The following is a 21,379-nucleotide window of genomic DNA, read 5'->3' on the forward strand; positions in this document are numbered from 1 at the left end:
TATTACAGGAACATGTTTAATGAACTGAATGTACTTTCTATTTCATTTTTTTTTTGTATTGGCTTTTATTTAATTTTCATCCCTTGTTTTTATTTTCTATAAATATTTGATTAAACATATTTTTGTTGTTCTTATCAGCTCTCCTGTGTTGTGTTTTGTACTTTTTAGTGCCTGACTCAACATGTGCGTGCTCTAACCTTTCCAAACAGCGCTTGCAAAATTTTTCTGTATACACTGCGCACCCCAAAACACGTCGGCGCCCCCTTCTGGCAAGGACAAGAATGACAAGACGGGGCCCAAACAGCACTGGTAATGTAACTGTACTCTAATTCTAATTGTTAAGCCTTCCTACTTACTTTTCTTTGAAACTTGATGGGCCCCTTGAGTATTTGATCAAATTGATTAGAAAGACAAACATAAAGGAGATTTGATCTCAACAGATGTTTAAAGCACTGCCTGTTCTGAAAACAATCAATGCTGTTCACTCACATATTACACCTTACAATGTGATGCTGCTGAATGACAGGGGACGACCTTCTAAAATTAAGCCGATTGATTGTGGTGTGGTTATTGTAGGGGGTGTAATGCTACATCACTAGAGCTCATGTCAGCTCCCAGTCACTGCTGCCAGTGTGTAGTCCTTTTGGGTGTGTCCTAGCTTAGTTGTATATTGGCAGGCACCTGTATCGTCTGTGAATGTGATAAATTTGAAGGATCAGCCAAACAACCGACTGCTCTGCACTGGGATCAAAACCTGGAACGTCCTCCATCATGTCAGAGGGAAACGGAGGCTGATGTTGCTGATGTGCAACATCTGAACCAGAGTGTAATCACACAAAGGCATTTCTGGGCCTGCTAAAACTGATGCTACAACCACATTGGGATGGGAGAATCACTCCCAGTGACACTCTGCAACATTCATTACTGACAGACACACGTAGCATCAACGGCTAGTCCAAATCCAGGAGATTGAGAGAAAGTGAATCCCTATGACAATTCACGGACATCCCCTCCCACAACTCCTCATCATGATGTGTCCTTCTGCTCCTCATCTTTACGGGCAGCTTGGGTCACTGGATGGCACCTGTTCTCCTTGTGTCTGCTTAGGTTTAGATGTATTACAAATCCACTGGACTCATTTAGATAATGCACACGTTTCTTTTAGTTTTGATGCAATTCGATATTTTCTCCTGTGTCCTGCTTTTAATACACACTGAGTCGTGATTAAAACTAATTAAATCAACTGCTGAGTTTTATAAATACATGTTGAATACACTGGTTCATGAGAAGCTGAGGGGTACAGAAGTTAGAGTACAAAAGCCAAGTGAACTTGAATCAGGTGTGTTAGATCAGGGAAACATCTCAGACAAGCAGGACAGAGGCCCCCTTAGGACCCGTGTTGGGAAACATAGGAAGAGACATAGAAACTGACTCAAGGCTAAACCACAAGTGCAATTTAAACAGCAGTTTCAAAACACAGTAAGTGGCATCATGATGATACAACCACTAACTATCCCAGAAGAGAAAAGTCATGAATTTAAGTTCTTGCCTGTGTTTATCTTTTCAGTTGGGAAAATTTAAAGCTTCAAGTGTATTGTTAAATTATTTAATAGGTAAATACAGTTAAATCTTGTTAATTTTCATTTAAAGAGCATTATGGCTGACACTGAAAAAACTATGTATGTTATGAAGTCAAAGCAAGTATTGGAACTGTAAAGTAGAAAAACTGAAGTGAGCAGTTGGTGTTTGAGTCTCTCAGCTCTCCGACGGCGGGGGAGCAGCCCTGCGCACAGCCTTGGTCAGAGCTTGTTGGATGACCGGGTACAGTTTATAGCATCCCTCAATGCAGGTCCGAACCCCTGCTGTCAGAGTCTCTTCGGCCATTTCTCCGTCTGACTGCAGCCCAGAGATCTGGTTCAGGCTGGGGAGGAACGCAACAGTCAGACCGCCCTGGTTCTCGCTGCTGGCTGAGCTGCAGCTGTTTTCCTCGTTGTAAGAAGGGTCGACCACATAAGAGGCGCCATCCTGGTGGATGGAGCAGCCAAGCACAAGATCATACATTTCGATCCCTGCATCCGCGAGCGCGAGAGAAGCGCACGTGATGGCATGGGCCAGGAAAGAGCCGCTGTTCTCAAGAACCATCACGTTGACTTCAATCTGAGAGCGGGGATACTTGTGGAGGCACACGGCTGGCTGCAGACTCTCTTGCAGCATCAGGGAGAAGTCCTTATCCTGGCTCCCCTGAATCCAGGAGCCCCTCTCCGGACAGGAGAATGGAGCGAAACGCATGTCAGTAGTCAACCTGGATGGACGGAGAGGAGAGGCAGTTTTTACAAACTTAGATAACAGGTTACAGTAAAGATGTCACTGAATATAAACACTTCATTGATAGGTGACTCTGTTGATGTTTCGGTCATTTCCAGCACTCCGTGACACTCCTCACAGTATATTCATGCTACAACTTGTCCTAATCTAATCACAGGGTTATTCCCCTTGGTGAATTTTACATACTCCCCACAGCTAAGCTGCCGTTTACAGCTCGTGGATTTAACTTCTCGTGTCAAAGAAGCAGAAGCTACAGAGTCTCGCTTTTACATACTTCTTACATTTGTGTGTTCGGCGTGCTGTAGCTCAATAAATAAACTGCTTAAATTAATACATAAACTGGAAAAACTACACTACATACCTTCCATATTTCATATCGGTCTCATCTTTCCGCTCTGTTTCTCTGGGCCCGTAAACGCAGCACATCAGCTTGGTGTTTCCAGCCTCGATGTACGCGGATCCTTTGGCCTGGCTCACCAGCCCGCACCGCACAAACACGGGCCGGACGTCCACCTGGTCCCGCTGCCGACCGTCCGCTCTGGGGCCGGAAGAGGGGGCAGCGGCCGCCGGTTTGCACACAAAAAGACTCGGGCTTTGGGACACTTCGGGGCCGCGCACACGCTTGGTGTCGGTCGGCATGGTGCAGGAAAATGGTACGAGCAGAGGAGCAGGAGCGGCGGCGTGTGAACTAGTCCACCATAGAAACTTGTCCCCCAGAAACACAGCAAGCAGAGGAATGGTTCCGCTGTTGCGTGGCGCTGAAGGAAGTTACATCAGCGACAGAAAATCTCACGTGTGCTGTTGCAATAATAATAATAATAATAATAATAACAACAACATGTCATGGCCATTACTGTGTCACAAAATATTATTACAGACCCAGTGGTGCATCTTTTGATGAGCCAGAACCTAAACACCCAAGAGTTAATAAATATAATAACTGTAAGATTATTATTGACGAAGCATTTTATTTTAGATTTTTTATTAACGAATAAAAATCTGAATCAAAAGCCCCTTTTCTTTATCAAAGATTGTACATGTATGTGCTGACCAGATGGATGTATTGACACCAGCTTCTTTTCCATTGCATCAGCCGACTCAGGGATGTTCATATACTGATGTGGCGGGCCCGGCTGTGATTGACAGTAGGCTTGTCCAATAGAAATTGAGATTGGCTGACGCACCGGCGCGGCTGGGCCAATGGGCGGCCGCCAGGGGCGTGTTCAGTGTCCCCGTGCTTTCTTTTTGGTCGAGCGGCGTGGGCATAAGCAGTGTGTCTGGGAGCAGTCACTGATTCATTCTGCGAGAATAGCGACTTCTGTGAGTACTATCTTTTGTTCAGGAGCTGTTGGGACAAAAATAAGTTAGCTTACCATTCAGTAAAGTAGGTTTTCTGTTGGAGCTGTGCGCTCAAAGCTCTCTCTCAGGCTGGACACACAGAGGTCTTGCTAACATTTAGCCTGCTAACGACAGCTTGTCAAGCTAGCCTGCCTGTGTCCAACACAGCAGTTTGCAATCAGCTGGCGAGCTAATGATGCAGCACGGTGGTTTTTAGGGTCAGTTTGAGAGGAAGGATGTTGTCTTACGTGACTGGCACTATTTTATGGGGCCGTTGTATGTACAGTGCACTTGTTCACAGCAGAGGCGGAAGGGTGGCATGGGACAGCTGATTTTTGTCTGCACGAGAAATGGAAATTAACCCTCTGAGACTTCATGCTAAGCCTGCGGATATAACTCCTGTTTAGTCAGTATTTATGGGCACAAATGGCCTCTCTAATGATAAACATCATCAAATCTTGGAGACAAAGCACCACTGAAAACTTGAGCCACCTGAGCTCATTGTCAGTGTGGTGATTACAAATAGGGACCAACACAAAATGTGTAGATCCTAATTTGCATCCTTAAAATGTTTGTTTGTTACTGGATCCTATTTTCTTAATGATCTGCCTCATAATATTAGTCTTTTTTTTTTTTACAACACAGTCAGTTCTTTGCAAAGGCGAAAATTTCCATCCCATCACCCCAACGTCTCTACTTTCTCTGGTTGCCAACGGGGTGATTTCGTAGTCAGGATGGGGACGGTGGCTGTTTACCGTCCGCTTGCTGGCCCCAGAGACCTGAAGGCACCAGCTGTGTGGTTTCCTTTGCCAGCTAGTTTACGAACGAGTCCACTGATGGGAATTCAACTGTGCTGCCTTTTAATTATAGGCAGCATTGATACTGTAGTTATAAAGCTTGGTTGTAAGTCCAACATATTTTGACTTGAACTCAAATCCTTGAAGGGTCTTTAAAGGCTTTAGTTGTGCATCATGCAATGACTTAAAAAGGTTTTTTCATTTCTCCATTGTTTACTTATATTACATTGGTTTTGATCTTTTCTGTCTATCTACTTTTTACAAATACTCAGCTGTCTCTATCTCAAACTTGATTAGAAATTATCTAGCACCAGAGTTCAATATAACTTGAATTGTCATCAAATGGGGTTTAAATAATCAACTTTACTTGTGCAGCCCAGTATCACAATGAGCTTTACAGGCCCACATTAGCAGCGTGTCTCTTGTCTGACAAAGTCTCTTGGTTGGATGTATTTTTAATTTAAAACCTAATGAGCAGAAAGAATCCACCAAAAGCCAAATCAACCATAACTTGAGCGATCCAGTGAAGATGCACTGCAGTAATATGACAATGCATGTCATAATGCATTCAGATCCAAAATGACATGATCAGTTGGATAGCAGGTGCCCCGCAGCATGTAAAGTCTTGGCTGCTTCTCAGGATTCCTGAGTTGCCGTTGGTTTATGAGAAGAGCCACAGGCCAATTTTTGTCGGAGGGAAGTGACAGAGTAGAATATCGCTGCTAAAATGGCTTTTTAAGACACACACCTTACAAACTGACTTGAAAGATGTCAAACATTCACTGTTTCCTGTTTGTTGCATGTCTCTGTGTTTGTAAATTGAATGTCTATGGGTTTTGGACTGTTGGTTGTATAAAACATTTGGAAGAGTCACATTGGCTTTTGAGAAAATGCAGCAGTTTTTTTTTACTATTTTGGAATTGACACATTTTATAGACTGAATGAGTAACCACAAAAATAATGGGCAGATTAAATGGTACGGGTAATTGTAATTGTTGCAGCTCTAAATATATTGTGACATAATAAATTGGTAACGCTTTACCTTACTCCCCCCCCCCCCCCATATTTAGCATCCTTAAAGAAGTATATTAACATCTAATCATTGGTTTGTAGTACACTAATGTAATTGTAGACGGATATAAATGTCCACAATGTTTGTCAACAATAACTCCTTCTGTGGGCTGGTGTATAATCTGACAATGAATAAAACATACCTGTAATAATCTCGCGTGCATACAACATTATTATTAAGTTCGGATAGCGAGAGTGCGTTGAAGCGAAGCAGAGCTGAGGGCTAACCTGCAACAAAGGTTAAGCTGGTCTAACTGGTTGTAACTGGTGTCCTTGTGCCTTATTGTTCCTTATTATACCCTATGGTGCCTTATGACCAAACAGATTTTACAGCAGTCTAAAAAGTGAAAAGTTAGCTGTTGCTAATATCATAGTGGAGGATTTGAACCACATGTGATCACAAGAACAGTAACAGCTGAGTCTTTAGCCTCTCTGGTCTGTGCTCTACAGACACCCCTTAACTCCCAAGTGTGCACCAACTCAGTCCAATCTGGACTTTAGAATCAGAAATCAAAAAATGGCTACCACCCTTAATTGCTGCTTATTGAAATGTGACTAATGCTTACAGCAAAAATGTTCTTCTGTGTATTTTTCTTCAGAGAGCTGGTTCAGAATGGACTCCTCCTTGAGTGCTGCTCAAATCCGCGAGAAGTTCATTGACTTCTTCCGCCGCTATGAGCACCAGTACGTCCACTCGTCAGCCACCATCCCACTGGACGACCCCACGCTGCTTTTCGCCAATGCCGGCATGAACCAGGTACACAATCGTGCATCTCTTTCCCAAACATCAGGCTGACTTTTTAATATGTAACTACTGGTTTACTCCGTTTTCACCGATTCTTTGCTATTTGCGCCCCTCCTTCTTAGTTCAAGCCCATCTTCCTCAACACCATTGATCCATCCCACCCTATGGCCAGGCTGCGTCGTGCCGCCAACACCCAAAAGTGTATCCGTGCAGGAGGCAAACACAACGACCTGGACGATGTGGGTAAAGATGTCTACCACCACACGTTCTTCGAGATGCTGGGCTCCTGGTCCTTTGGGGACTACTTTAAGGTATCATGCCGTTATCCTTTGTAGTTCTTTCACTTTCTTTGTCATCTTGCAATTGTAATCTGACTGGTACTGGATATTTGGAGCCGGCATGATTTCAGTGAAGGGGTAACGTGAACAATGATCTTTTATAGTGTAATTGAATTTTACTCTGTACATTACACAGTTCCATAAAAATTGTCAGCGCTCTCTGTTTCTAATAAATCACCTTAAATGTAGTTTGGTATTATTACTGCAGCTTCTTGTTACTTATTGGCCACCAGGTACGCTCATACAGATAAATCTACAATAAGCTAATATTGACCGATATATTAGCCTGGCAGAGTTATTGGTTTAGCTCTACAACATTATCTGCTACCCTTCATTTTGATGTGAAGATAAGTGGTAAGCTTTATACAGAATGGTACAGCTGATGCAGACAGCACGGCAATCTTGTATCCTTACTGTGGCTGAGTGTCTTTGTGAGTTAAAACCTGGTCTAATGTGTTTTAAAAAGATTTTGACTGATTTGATACATGATGTTACCTGTTTTAGGGAATTTTACAATTTAGAAATTAATTCAAGGGCCACAAATCCACTGAAAATTCTCCATTAAAACCAGCAGAAAAAGCCTAAAGATGTTTCCCTTAGATACTGTATATTTTGGGTCACGTCAAGGCCACACTTCCAAGGAAAGTTTTAAATCTGAAATGCATCGACATGCTGAACTAGTTGTGATGTTATAGCAGAGAATGTAAATTCAGGTGTCAGTCACACATTGAATTGAATTTAGAATCATAAACAGTAACAACTTCAAAATTACTTTTTTATAATCCACACTTTGGCCTGCATCTCTTAAACCCAGATGTGTGCTCTCCGTAGTACTCTGGAGTTACTTTGTCTCATGCTTCTCTCCTGTTGTCCTCTTTGTCTTGTCTCATTCTTCCCTTTGCTCGTCCTTCGTCTTCTTGCAGCAACTGGCTTGTAAGATGGCCTTGGAGCTGCTGACAAAGGAGTTTGGTATTTCCATAGACCGCTTGTATGTCACCTACTTCGGAGGTAACGCTGATGCAGGCCTGGAGCCCGACCTGGAGTGCAAGCAGATCTGGGTGGACCTGGGGTGAGCCTAAGAATGTGATGCATTGGTGAACACTTCAGACGAAGCGACTGTGAATTATTTTTGTATCTGCATTATCACCTTGGAGTTTCTGATACCTCAGCTACAAATAACTTACTAATAACTTTTTTTTAAATAGTTTCTTTGCATCAGTGTTGGGAAACAGCTACTGTCTATCTGTCTCCGTTTAAAAACTAATTGCATAATGTTTTGCGATCACTCCCTGGGGAACCTTATTGCCTTCAACAACAGCCTCTCATTTTGTGTCATCAGTGCGGTTATCTACCATTTCTTTATTTCCACTTTTTATGTTTTTCTGCGCTTTAAACTTTTTTCATCCTTTTCTCTCTATATTTTAAAACACTATTGTCTTAATCCTGATTCTGGTGGATTTCTGTGGAATGCTTCTTTCACAGTTTACCCCAGTTGACTTTGTGTTTGCTTGCATAAAAAAAAGAAAAAGCACAGGCTGGTACTGCTAAAGCATTTCCAACCAATGGGGTGAAAAGTTTACAAAATGTGCATGTGATTGCTTTGCTTTTTCTGACTTCAAATGCTTTCATTTCTTTCAGTTGCTTTTGTAAGGACGCAATGTATATAATATTAGCCTGAACCTGCCAGAGAGGGGAAATATAAATGAAAATGTGTTTTACTCAGGATGGAGGAGGCTCGCATCCTGCCCGGCAGCATGAAGGATAACTTCTGGGAGATGGGAGACACAGGCCCCTGTGGACCCTGCAGTGAGATCCACTACGACCGCATCGGAGGAAGAGACGCCTCTCAACTGGTGAATCAGGACGATCCCAACGTCCTGGAGATCTGGAACCTGGTGTTTATCCAGTTCAACAGGTAACGGAGACGCACACACACACACACACACACACAAAATGTGTCCTATCTTTGTGGATATACAAATACGTATCTTTCCCTGACCATCATCAAACTAATGCTTTGACTTTTTTTTTTTTTTTTGGGGTCAGTAACCGCAACATAGTTCAGAAAAAAGCAGAGTGAAATGTCTCCACAACACCCATCAGTAAGAGTAAAATATCTTAGAGGACGATGTATTTACCATTTCTGGTGTAAATTATCAGTTTATCTGTGACACCAACACAAACGTACCTAAGCATAAATGTAGCCATAACTTTATAATATGTTGGAATTTGAACAGACCTCATCATTATCTGCTTCATACAATGTGCAGGGCAGCTACTGAATGACACGGACACACCCTCTCTCCACACCTCGTAACTCGGGAAATGTCAGAAATGTTATCGGGATTAAAAGGAGAATAATTTCTTGGATCTGTAAAATGTTAATCTCCTTTTAACAAACTGAAAAGTAGAACTACTAAATAAGCCATTAATCGGTCTTTGTAACTATTGTTTTCCATAACACCCTGCTTAGAGAGTCAGAGACGGAGCTGAAGCCACTGCCTAAGAAGAGCATTGACACAGGGATGGGTCTGGAGCGCCTGGTGTCTGTCCTGCAGAACAAGATGTCCAACTATGACACAGACCTCTTCGTCCCGTACTTTGAAGCCATTCAGAAGGTACTGAAATGACTGAATGAAGTCTAAATGTGATTTAGGAATCTCACTTGTCAGCTAATTCAAACTGGTACACGTTTAATGCAGAATTTCACAGTCTAATGAGGCCACAAACCTCTGAGTAGATATGGTATATTTATATTTTCTATATTATAGATTTTGGCTGGGTTTTGTGTCTGCCATTAGACAGTTTACATGTTTTTAGCTGTTCTTATAATTCAGCATTCATGCATTCGGGGATTAAACTGAACACACATCCAAGCAATCCAGCAAGTCAGCTGCTGAACAGCATTTTAATCATGTGATGTTTTAATACTGTTTAAGGTACGAGTGCACTGCAGAGCACACCATAGCAGTATGCTTTTTCTTTTTCACAGAACAAATTTTCACTTTTCACTGTATGAAAAGCACAAGGGTAAATGATCAAATGAATGATGGCTGAATTCCATTTAGCTGCTATAGCTTCAGGGTGCTGGCATTGTGCATGCTGACCCACTGTCAAAGTATACAGGGACAAAGCCATAATTAATGTTAAACACTTACTATTAGTACTATTACTACTATTCCAGTCAAAGCCTATTGGTAAAAGCAATGTTCCTACTTTACTTCTATACTAACTATATTCAGATATTTGTTTAGGAGGAGAATAAATGCACAAATGTGATCAGAAATGTGTGAAGCTGATCCTTAGTGTATTTATTGTCATGTTATCCAATGAACTTCCAGCTACAGGCCAGTTATAAAGGCTCCACACAGAGCAGTAACAAACTAGCACCATGTGCTGTGATTGAGTGCATGTACACTAGTTGGCAAGCAATCAGAGATGTACAGTACATAATTAATGATAGGTAGGAGGACTGGTAATGGAGATGTGGTTCAAACATTCAATTTCTGCCACTTCTAGTGGAGTTATGACTGCACACGTGCCCTGAAATACTGGAAAAGAGTGGTGTCGGTGAAGGGCTGTGGATGCACATCAGCAAAGAGAGGCTGGGAACCACTGATGTAATACATGGTTAAAAAATGTATTTGTCCGTGCGTTTCAGGGTACAGGTGCTCGACATTACACCGGCAAAGTTGGTGCCGAGGACGCTGACGGTATTGACATGGCCTATCGTGTGCTGGCTGACCACGCCCGCACCATCACCATCGCCTTATCTGACGGCGGCCGGCCCGACAACACAGGAAGAGGGTGAGACATGTCGCATCACAACATTTCAGAGCAAAAAAAGCAGGGAATCACAAGGCGTGTTGTTTTACTTTACTGTTTTACTTGATTTTAATGCTTCATAAGCTATTTTGCTTGTCCTTGATTTATTTAGTGCTGAAACTACCAAAGAACAATTTTGGAAAAACAGTCCAACAGTTAGTACAACATGTTAATACTGCGAAATTACACAAGATTTCAGACCTTGTGACTTAAACTTTACAGTTCACTTAATATGTAATTTTAATGTTTTGTTGCTTCCACCATGTTTAGCTACGTGTTGAGGAGGATCCTGCGCCGCGCAGTCCGTTATTCCCACGAGAAGCTTGGAGCTCAGAGGGGCTTTTTTGCCTCTCTGGTGGACGTGGTGGTCGATTCCCTGGTGAGATTTTCTTTCCACACCCGCTTTGTTTTTATTCTAATGTATCTATGGTCTGTAAAACCAGTGTATTGTCTCAGGTGATCAAATTTAACACTAAAACAACATATAAAAAAGCACGGTGTGCTGGCTATACCGTAGTCTAGGAACAGGACAGTTTTTGTTGGCCTAGGCGTTCGCTCCATCTCAGTTTGAGTTTCTCTTTTATCCCTTCTCTTCTTCAATCTCATCCCCCTCTTGCCCCATCTTTGATTCTCATCCTCTTTCTTTTGCATTCTCCAGGGTGATGCATTCCCTGAGTTAAAGAAAGACCCAGAAATGGTTAAGGACATTGTTAATGAGGAGGAGGCGCAGTTCCTCAAAACCCTCAGCAGGGGACGCCGTATCCTCGATAGGAAGATCATGAGTCTGGGAGACAGCATGACCATCCCAGGTGAGAGAAACTTAACTTTCTGTGCTGATGAATGTGGTGGAAAGAGCTTTGGTTCCTTTTTAAGATCTCATTGTGCGTCAAAGGGTTTGAAACTGCTTCAGAAAAGTCTTTTGTAACACGGTATGGCTTGCCATTTTTGTCTCCTTCAGTCATCCTTTCTTTAATCATCTCTCTACCTTACATCTGTCCATACCACCCACTCCACTTTTTCCTCTGTCACTCCCTCCATTGCTCTTTTTTTTTTCTTTTAATCAGAATGTGTTTGACATTATGGATCTTCCTTCGTCCATCTGTCTGACCATCCTGCATGACGTCTCAGATCTTTGTTATTCAGCAGAGACAGATTGTTGTCTACCTTAGGATTTTAAATGTGCTTCTTCTTTCACTCAAAGGGTGACTGCTTCACTTGTCCACTCAGCCAAAAAGAGATGCTACTGCTGCGAATGCCAAAATACAAGTCTAACAGACGGTGTCCTTGCGTTTGCATTGTAGGAAATCCAGTAACGAAACAAACACGAGACTTTTCAGTTTTCTAACTTCTTGCTGACTGATTGAAATGATGACTGCCTCATTTACTTTGACATGCAGGCGATGTGTCTGTCCGAGGCAACAATACTCAAACAGCTTTTTATTCTCTCTCTGCCTGTGCGTCCAGGTGACACAGCATGGCTGCTGTACGACACGTACGGCTTCCCTCTGGATCTGACCTCCCTCATCGCAGAGGAGAAAGGGATGGTGGTGGACTTGGCAGCCTTTGAAGAGGAGAAGAAGGCAGCACAGGTGAGGAGACGGAGGGAGAGGTTGGTGAAAGTGAAGAGAACCTGATACTTAATGATTGTTTGAATTTGGCCTGGACTGTTCTGTGAGCGTAACTCTACTGAACAGTGTTTTGTATCCACTCCCTTGGGTTTTTTTTTTTTTTTGCCTTGTGTCAGCGTTCTGCAGTATTGCACTGTAAGTCAGAGTCAGGAGCCATGCACCTGCTGTTTAAATAACCCCTCATTTACTTCACAGCCCTGTGCTAATCTCTCGTTGTTTGATTTTGCAAAACGATTGATTTCTTTCCTGGTTTACTGCAGCCTCAGACTGCTGTCCAACACATCACAGTGATCTGATAACCGGATAAATTCTGACACTGCAGTTCTGCTCCCTGCCAGATGGGGCAGTTTGGCACACTATGCCTCTTTATATTTCCTCCCGAGTTTATGAGGTCCACCTGTGCAGTCTAAGGCAATCCAGCACAACAACCCTGCAGTAAATCCAAACTCAGTTTTTAGTATGAACATGAAAGGGAGACACTGTCAACACAAACTCAACATTATCAGCCTTGCAAAGAAGGGATGTGAAATGAACTGGCAGCTTCACAGTTCAAATATTCTCATAAGTTTCTTTACACAAATGAAGTTTCTGTTTCTGTGAAGTACACCCATTTTCATTAAAATGCATGTAGTGTGGTGTATTGTTCCCTCGTGAGCAGATTAATGGGGAAAACGCATTTTAAGGAAAATGGCAAGTTTAGATTTTTGTTGATTGGATACAGTCACGTTTTGACGTAGCCCTTATTTACCCAGTTTAAAATGTCGCCTTTATCAGTTACAAAATTCAATTGCAGATTAAGTAAACAAAACTATGTTGGCTCCGGTTATCAGTAATACTGTAGCTGTGCCACTTTTCATTTCATGTTTTGTAGCGATGCTATATAAGAGTCCACTGAACTGATCATGAGGTGATGTTGATTTCATTAATAAAAACTGACCAAATATGTTCATCAACAACCTTAAATTCCATGACTACGATGAGATGATGAGGATAAAAACAATGACTAAATCAACATACAGTGGTTTAAAAAAATCAAAGACAGACTTTGATTTATTATGAAAAAGAGGAGATAAAATTGAGTGAATTGAATTGTCCAGTTAAGAATTTGTGTTTATAACTGTGTGTGTGTAGATTAAGTCCCAGGGTAAGGGTGCAGGGGACGAAGACCACATCATGTTGGACATCTACGCCATCGAAGAGCTGAGAAACAAAAACACCCCCCCCACTGATGACTCTCCCAAATACAAATACACCTCGGACGAAAACGGCAAATACGGTTAGTGCTTTGGTTTCCATAAACCGACGTGGAAATCTGTCTGAATTCTGTATTTTCGTGCACCAACTCCCATCTTGTTCACGTGTCTAGAATTCCAGCAGACCTCCGCCACGGTACTGGCCCTGCGCCGTGACCGCGCCTTCTGCGATGAAGTGACCACGGGTCAGCAGTGCGGTGTGCTGCTGGACCAGACGTCCTTCTACGCCGAGCAGGGCGGACAGACATTTGACGAGGGTTACATGCTTCGAGAGGACGAAAGCACAGAGGATGTAAGTGCAACAAAAATGATGCACTAAGTGGATGCGTGTGCTCCTCAGAGGTTTGCAATGAGCTCCATTGATGCTGTTGGAATGTTTTGTAAAAACGAGATAAGATGAGATAAGATAATCCTTTATTGATCCACATGGGGGAAATTCAGGTGTTGCAACAGCCAAGGTACAAGTGCACAAAATTAAATACGCAATAGAAAAAGTATACACATTAAAAAAGTGACAGCAGGTTGAAGAATAGTGCAATGTGAAAAGCATGATGTAGTGCAGTATGACAATATGGAATGGGTATGATATGAGGTCTGTGTCATTACAAAGATCTCATCAGGAGTCCTCTTTAAAGTTGGTGTGTTTTTATTTCACAGCCATAGTGGTCACATTGCAGGTAAAGGAAAAGGTTTCTGCCAAAGCTTGTGTCTGATAGCTGGAGGAAATAATGCCTGCGGGCAAAAAGACCATCTTAGGTGACGGGCTGTCAAATGAAATTTGAGACTTTTGACAGGAGAACAGATAAAAGATAATAAATTGTTGTCATCTGTCTCACGAGTGAGAACCTGAAGGGCATGTGAATGTATTCATATCAGTTTGCAGAAGACCATCTGTCTAAAAAAAACCCATTCAAAAGTCAGAACTTTCTTTTATGTCTTTATCTAACATTTTTCTCATTTTTGCTGCTGATGTGAACACTTGCTAAAGGAATTTCTTCTGCCTTTGTCTTTTATGTTTTCCTCTGCATCTGACACCATTTCAAAAAATACATTTTTATTTATTTAATGTCAATGCTAGACCAAAATACCCACACAAGCCATCTGCCATCTTTTTGACTGGAAAAAGCCCGTTCAGTGTTTTCTGCGGGACAAAAACACGTCTAACCACGCTGTCTCTCCACTTTCCTCCTTTCTTTTCAGAGGATGGAGTTCACTGTGAAGAACACGCAGGTTAGAGGAGGTTATGTTCTCCATGTGGGGACAGTCTACGGCACGCTGAAGGTTGGAGACCACGTTACCTTACGTGTAGATGAGGTGAGAACATGTGCAGGACGTGAAAAGTACCACAGATACATTATATCCTTTATTGTCAGTGAAATGGCATGAAAACATGTTGAAAGACTGAGCTGTGTCTGATTTATCGTCTCTGGGCAAAGCTCTGATTCGTTCATCTGTCAAAAATCCGTTTGTGCTCTCTCTCTCTCTCCAGGCTCGTCGTAGGCCCATCATGAGCAACCACACCGCCACACACATCTTAAACTTCGCCCTGCGGGGCGTTTTGGGGGAGGCAGACCAGAGGGGCTCTCTGGTCGCTGCCGATCGCCTGCGCTTTGACTTCACTGCTAAAGGTGCCCTGAGCACGGGGGAGGTCCGGCGGACTGAGGAGATCGCGTGCGCCTTGATAAGAGATGCTAAGGTCAGTGGGGGGAATACACGTGCAGTAATCACACACCAGATAGTGGAGGTAGATTTTGACTGAAATGGCAAGAAAATGTAGCATCCACCAAGGTTCTGGATGAGAAAGTAAGGGGTTAATGTCTCCTGCTGATGAGATGATGGAGTTTCACATCACCACAACCAAGGTCATTGTTTATCGAAAAACGAATGAAATGACAGAAAATAGATGTGTGCTAAGAACGATAATTAACTGAAACTCTATTGTGTGTTTACCAAACAAAGTAAAATCCCAGAGGTTTTCATCTCTTTATTAAACGACGGAAAACTATAACCTCGGCCACAGCAAGTGACTTTTACCTGAGCCCTGTAATGATTAATAGTAAATATGAACTCCATCTGAACCGTCAGTTGACAGCGCTTTCTCTCCTCAGACTGTGTACGCCATGGACGCCTCTCTGGCAGAAGCTAAGGCCATTCAGGGTCTGCGTGCCGTGTTCGATGAGACGTACCCTGACCCTGTCCGAGTCGTGTCCATTGGTATCCCTGTTGAGGACCTGCTGAAGGACCCCAACAGTGCTGCTGGTTCTCTCACTTCCATTGAGTTCTGTGGCGGGACGTGAGTATGATGCTTTATTTAGTTTTACTTGTTACAAACCAACCCCATACACTGTCAGTTAGTTGGTACTGAAGAAAATATCATGAGGAGTTGGTTTGCATATTAACCTGTTTTAGAACAACGTCATCGCCACAGACATATGTTCATAAGCATGGCTACAACAAAGGGAACTAAAAACACACTGCTTCAGTCTTAGCAAACATTGTAACGCACAGGCGACCATATTTCAGAAAAGACCATGACTAAATATAAGGGCAGCATCTAAGACTGGGTCCTGGGTGTGACGTATAATTTCTGCTCTGACCTACAAAGCCTTGTTGGGCAATGTTACGGAAATTGGAAACAACTTTTGGTTAACTCTAGAAGGCGGCGTCACACTTACTGCCCTCTGTCACAGAGAGAGTCGACCATGCAGCTAAAACTAGAGAGCAACTAGGAAAAGCTCGCTGGTAGCAGCAGCAGCAGCAGCAGTAGCAGAACAAAACCTCACGGCAGGATGAGAAAATGTAAACTTGTGCTACATGAGCTCCTGCTTCGGTTTAACTGTGTTCACCGCGTGACGTGTTGTGAGTGTGCAACATAACTGACACGAACGTGGAAAACTGGAGTCGTCTGAATAAGCGCCTGTGTCTGCGTGGCGCCGCCAGTGGTGGCGTGTAAAGTGGAAAACATTAATTGGATTTGTGGCTCTTCTCGCTGAGACGGCCGTGTCTCCGCAGACGAGGCCTGCAACACTTTGCGCTCAATCCAGCGATTAGACTTGCTCCGCTGACTTTTCCAGTGTCTGCCCCCGGCTGTAAAATTCACCTGAACACCAGGGCGTCCCAGCTCTTACAAAGACTATAGCAGGACTTTTCATTCCATTTGATTTCTGTTGGAGTCAAAAGGATTTCCAAGCTGTATTGTATGTGGAAAGGTGTGGAAAACAGCTCTGCACGCGTTTCGAGTCGGCTCTGACTTGAGCACTGGAGGAGCTGTATACACAAAGCTTGTTTTTTAATTGCATGTCCCACCATCTCATGGCGCTTCAGGTTTTAGAATATTCCACTTTAGTAAACTGATGTCGTCTTTGATGTTGTTTTTAATCTGCAGCCACTTCAAAGAACCCCTTGTTCCTGCTGCTGCTGTTTTGTAATGTTTTCTCCACCCCCCCCTCAGCTGCCTCCTCAAGTTGTGTAACACTGTGGGTAATGTGCTGTTGGTTTCTGTTATCTGCAGCCATCTGCAGAACTCGGGTCACGCCGCGCCGTTTGTCATCGTCTCTGAGGAGGCCATCGCTAAGGGCATCCGCCGCATTGTTGCTGTGACAGGAACAGAGGCCCAGAAGGTCAGGACGGACACACACACACACACACACACACACTTGCTTTCAGCATTATGCTCATATTCCCTCATCCATCCACAGTTGCGTAGAAAAGAGTTTAGCCAGCACAGTAGACTAATTTATTATTCCTCCCCTCCTGTTATGTCTCAGTCTGAAATGAAACGATTGCTTATTGTGGCTCATTGAGGGTCAAATAGTCGATCATTCATTATCTTGGCATTTATGACAGAAAAAGCTAACCGATGAAATGAACGACAGGCTGAACGGCTGCGTGTCTCGTTTGGGTCCCTCACCTCGTCATGAAACTTTAATGAAGCTTATTTTTGACTTGTATTGAACTTGGAGTTAGAAAGAAGCTCTTTGCCTCCTCCCCACCACCCAGGCCCCGAGGACAAATTAATCTTACTATTTTTAGACAGCAATTGCTGTTTGATCCTCCTCTTTGTCTTCTTGCCTTCTCCTCTTCCTTCTCGCTTCCACCACTCTGCTTCTTTTGCTTTCTTCATCTCTCCCTGAACTTCCCACTCTTTGCCCTTGCCTCACCCCTGCCTCGCCGCTCATGCCTCCGTGTCTCACATTCTCCAGGCCCAGAGGAAAGCCGACTCCCTGCAACAGGCTCTGTCCGCACTGGGAGACAAGGTGAAGCAGCAGACGGCCCCGAACAAGGACATCCAGAAAGAGATCGCCGACATGACGGAGGTAAATGTCACTTTTGGGCTACAAAGGCTCCAGAACGTCCCAACAGATCCGACTGTGTGCCGGTCGTGAACCTGTCCGTCCTCTCCGCAGTTGATAGGCACAGCAGTGATCTCCCAGTGGAGGAAGGACGAGATGAGGGAAAGCCTAAAGGGCCTGAAGAAGACCATGGACGACCTGGACCGCTCCTACAAGGCTGACATCCAGAAGAGAGTCCTGGAGAAGACCAACGAGGTGATTGAAGGCAACCCCAACCAGCCGCTGCTCATCATGGAGATGGAGACCGGAGCCTCCGCCAAGGTGAGAATCTGCACCGGGCCTGTAACCACCTCTGAAATGAAATTCATTGAAAAATAGACTGAGACCATGTACCTGTATTCGTATTAGTTTTATCTGAATTGGAATAGACCTACATACACATAAGAGGAAATCCATAGTCCAAACCCCAAGAGTTCATCAGCATCCTGTACAAAAATAAATGAAAACTACAAACAGTATTAAAATTCACTTTATCTCTGCAGTATTGCACATTTTCTCAGGCAGCCTCATAGCTTATCTCATTGTGTTATTGCCATGGGACCAAATCAGCTCTGTGGCCCATTAATTCTGACCTTGAGACATCAATAGTGCTGATTAGGAGGCATTTTTTTTCTCCCCCCTCCTCTCCCTCCATCTCTCTCAGGCACTGAATGAGTCACTGAAGCTGCTGAAGACGCACTCTCCTCAGACCGCTGCCATGCTCTTCACTGTAGACCCCGAAGCCGGCAAGATCACCTGCCTCTGTCAAGTCCCACAGGTAAGGCGGCCCCCCCCCCCCCCGTTCGTCCACGTGCCACCGTGCGCTGAGAGCCCTCCAGATCTAACATTAACCGCTCCTCCTCCCCTCCAGGACGTGGCCAACCGCGGCCTGAAGGCCAGCGAGTGGGTTCAGGAGTTGTGCCCCCTGATGGACGGCAAAGGAGGCGGCAAGGACATGTCGGCACAGGCCACAGGCAGGAACACACAGTGCCTGCAGGAGGTGCTGCAGATGGCCAACAAGTTTGCACAGCTCAAACTGGGAGAGAACTGAGAGCAGAGAGGGGTCCGCGTGGGAGGGGGAGACGGGTTTGAAATCGCCAAACACCCCCGCTCTCTTCCCACCACTTCCTGCCCTCTTTTTGTTTGGGTGAGAAAAGATTAGAAAAGAAACAGAACTCCCCGGTTTCTCGCTCCCGCCATGTTGACAGATGACCACTGACACTCAGCCAGCACTAAATGAACCACTCGTACATTTATTGGGCCTATGAATGCTGACTCGCCCCAGTAACATTCACCTGGAAAGTGCTTGAACATATTTATGTATACTACGTAGGCAGATCCTGTCATGCAGTTAAGAGAAAGAGGACGGCAGAAGATGGAAAATTTTATTTTAGCGTGTCCACTTCATTATTGCACGCCTGTGTACAGAGGAAAAGAAAAGGGAAGTACTTCTGATTGATTTAGCCTCTTACAAGAACCGTACACTTCAGAGGAGGCAACAGAAACTCTGTTTTCCACCTCAGACGGTTTGGAGCATGAAGCCGGCTCTCAATAAACTTCCATCCTGCCTCAGTGTTTGTTTCATCTCACTGTAGCCCTGTTTATTTAATGCAACCCCTAAAGCACTTTGTCTTTGCGGCTTGTTCAGTGCTGCTCTTAACTTCAACAATTTAAACTTTTTGCTTCCTGCATCACTTAAGCTCAGCCTTGGAGAAGAGGAAGCGGAAATCCCAGCTCTTAACTAATTGAGGTGCAGCAGCACACACACACACACACACACACACACAATATGTCCTTTTTGTTGGCTGATCTGATCTCCGAGCAGTGGCTCCGTCCATCTGTGTGAGCGAAAGCCTGAGTTCTCTCCTGTTGATCCTGGACTTGAGTTGTACTCGCAGTAGCTGTATCATAGTGTCGCTTTTCAAATAACAAGCCATTATCAGACATGTAATAAATCTACAGGTTTCGGTTAGGAAATTGATAATTCATGAACTGTCTTATATGATCATGTCCAATAATTAATCTGTGTAACTTAATTTCGTTGACATTTAGTATTGACTGAATGTTGAAAATGTCTCTTATCATTGTAGCTGTTCCTTGTCAGAGAAATGTCACGCTGTGGGAATGTGGAATAAATATGACAGGTAAATGCCACGTGTCCGCCTCGTTCTTTTCACGGTGTCACATATTTGTGTTGGCGACTCATTTCAGTTTACTCAGAACTTCAAGTATTCGCTTCAGATGTGATGAATTACTCCACAAGGTCAGACTGAAACCATCAGATGTGGATCACTGAACAAAATGGATCAAGGAATGAATTCATTGGAGAGTTCTTTTATAAACACTGTTGGTTTAAAACAGGAATATCTCGTACCTTCTTCAGGCCTTATGTCGCCTCTACTTGAGCACCATCTTTATTCTTAACCTGCAATAATGTTTTTGGCCAGTTGAGGATGGCAGAAATTGGCTGTAAACACAACACTGACATATCGCCTATACAGATGATAGCTTTATAGCAAACTGTTTGTTTCCTAAATTAAGTCCAATATTCAGTCCTTTTTAACTCTTTAGTCTTCTGATTCTCTTGAGGAGAGCTTATTGCCCTGCAATGTTTACCAGAAGGTCTGTCAGCCGCTGAGAGTGAAGCCAAAATCCTGAGCAGAGAGCTCCTCTAAAGCTCGATAGCGCTGAGGGGACACAGCAAAGTCAGGTGCTGGTGCACCGCTGTGAGCAGCCTCAGACTCACATAAGCAGTCACGTGGTCTGTTATTCTAAACGATATTGAGAGAAGCTGCTTTAACTTTGGTCCGTTTGACTGCAAAATACAAAGTTAATGTTGTCATGGCAGAGCTAGTTTTAACTTCATGTAGTGTTGGGTAGTTTGTAACAATCCATAGTGTATGAATTGATCACGTTTTATTCATAAAATCTTACTCTGAAAAGTAACAAGTATCTAAACCTGAGAGATAAACGTGATGGAGTAAAAAATACAATATTTCTTTCTGAAATGCAGCAGTTTTATCATTTTTATATTCTATTGCTTTCTTCATGCACAGGTCAGTGTTTAGCTTTTTTTTTTTTAGACTAGTGGAAACAAAATGTTAAAAGGTGTTGATTTTACTACACTTTGTTGGTTTCTGTCAGATTTCTCCTGAATCTAAATCTTTGTTGGCCATTTTCTCAAAATTAGTTTTTATTTTTTTTTCTTGCCCCACCCTGGGCCATTAATCTCCACCTGCGGTAGCACTTCCATAAACCAAAGTTTGTTCATGCATCATTCACAGCTTGATTTATATCATTTATTTATTCCTAAAAATATGGTGAAAGTTGTGTCTTTATGGCTGTTTTCTATGTAAAAACCTTTTGTCTGTCGTGTGCCAACAAAATGAAACAAGAATTTTAAACTTGCTTTAAGTTTCACTGTGATACGTCTTAGTTAAAGAGTTTAACCCTCTTCATCTGTAGTGTCTGAATCAAAGCCAGAAGCTCACAAACACATCAGATGTTAACCTCATGAAGCTTTTATTTGTACAATAGCATAAGATACAAAGAGTCGGATCACATATCATACAGATGTTTCAATGTAGTAAATACACGTGCACCACCTCGTCAGAAAGGCAGTCCTACTGAAGAATGAGACGTTAAAGCCGGGACTAGATGATGACAGATCCAGACAGCAGGAAACCATCCGCATGGAAAGATTTCACCCGTCCGAACAGAGATGCTAA

General features: G+C 43.3%; 2 protein-coding genes across 2 annotated transcripts; one reads left to right on the forward strand and one right to left on the reverse strand.

Annotated features, from left to right (window-relative positions):
• Nucleotides 1–1,160: 1,160 nt before the first annotated feature.
• exosc6 (exosome component 6) lies at nucleotides 1,161–3,019 on the reverse strand. The gene is made up of 2 exons (XM_070831089.1): nucleotides 2,687–3,019; nucleotides 1,161–2,302 (listed from the first exon to the last, which is right to left on the reverse strand). The coding sequence occupies exons 1-2, from the start codon at nucleotides 2,962–2,964 to the stop codon at nucleotides 1,756–1,758; spliced, it is 825 nt and encodes a 274-aa protein (XP_070687190.1). The 5' UTR covers nucleotides 2,965–3,019; the 3' UTR covers nucleotides 1,161–1,755.
• Nucleotides 3,020–3,573: 554 nt separating this feature from the next.
• aars1 (alanyl-tRNA synthetase 1) lies at nucleotides 3,574–19,794 on the forward strand. The gene is made up of 20 exons (XM_070830606.1): nucleotides 3,574–3,645; nucleotides 6,133–6,288; nucleotides 6,399–6,587; nucleotides 7,538–7,683; nucleotides 8,338–8,529; nucleotides 9,088–9,232; nucleotides 10,276–10,421; nucleotides 10,710–10,818; nucleotides 11,098–11,248; nucleotides 11,904–12,028; nucleotides 13,199–13,343; nucleotides 13,434–13,612; nucleotides 14,521–14,634; nucleotides 14,810–15,016; nucleotides 15,429–15,613; nucleotides 16,832–16,940; nucleotides 17,523–17,636; nucleotides 17,727–17,933; nucleotides 18,316–18,429; nucleotides 18,523–19,794. Exons 2-20 carry the CDS (start codon nucleotides 6,145–6,147, stop codon nucleotides 18,700–18,702), a joined length of 2,901 nt encoding a protein of 966 aa, XP_070686707.1. The 5' UTR covers nucleotides 3,574–3,645; nucleotides 6,133–6,144; the 3' UTR covers nucleotides 18,703–19,794.
• Nucleotides 19,795–21,379: the final 1,585 nt, after the last annotated feature.

Source organism: Pempheris klunzingeri, chromosome 5, assembly GCF_042242105.1.
Source record: "Pempheris klunzingeri isolate RE-2024b chromosome 5, fPemKlu1.hap1, whole genome shotgun sequence".
Taxonomy (NCBI): domain Eukaryota; kingdom Metazoa; phylum Chordata; class Actinopteri; order Acropomatiformes; family Pempheridae; genus Pempheris; species Pempheris klunzingeri.

Coding starts and splice junctions, on each gene's coding strand:
- exosc6 (XM_070831089.1), bottom strand. CDS start 2,964: ATGCCGACCGACACCAAGCGTGTGCGCGGCCCCGAAGTGTCCCAAAGC. Junction 2,303..2,686: donor ACCGATATGAAATATGGAAG/GTATGTAGTGTA, acceptor CCGTCCATCCAG/GTTGACTACTGACATGCGTT.
- aars1 (XM_070830606.1), top strand. CDS start 6,145: ATGGACTCCTCCTTGAGTGCTGCTCAAATCCGCGAGAAGTTCATTGAC. Junction 11,249..11,903: donor AGACAGCATGACCATCCCAG/GTGAGAGAAACT, acceptor CTGTGCGTCCAG/GTGACACAGCATGGCTGCTG. Junction 16,941..17,522: donor CAGGAACAGAGGCCCAGAAG/GTCAGGACGGAC, acceptor CACATTCTCCAG/GCCCAGAGGAAAGCCGACTC.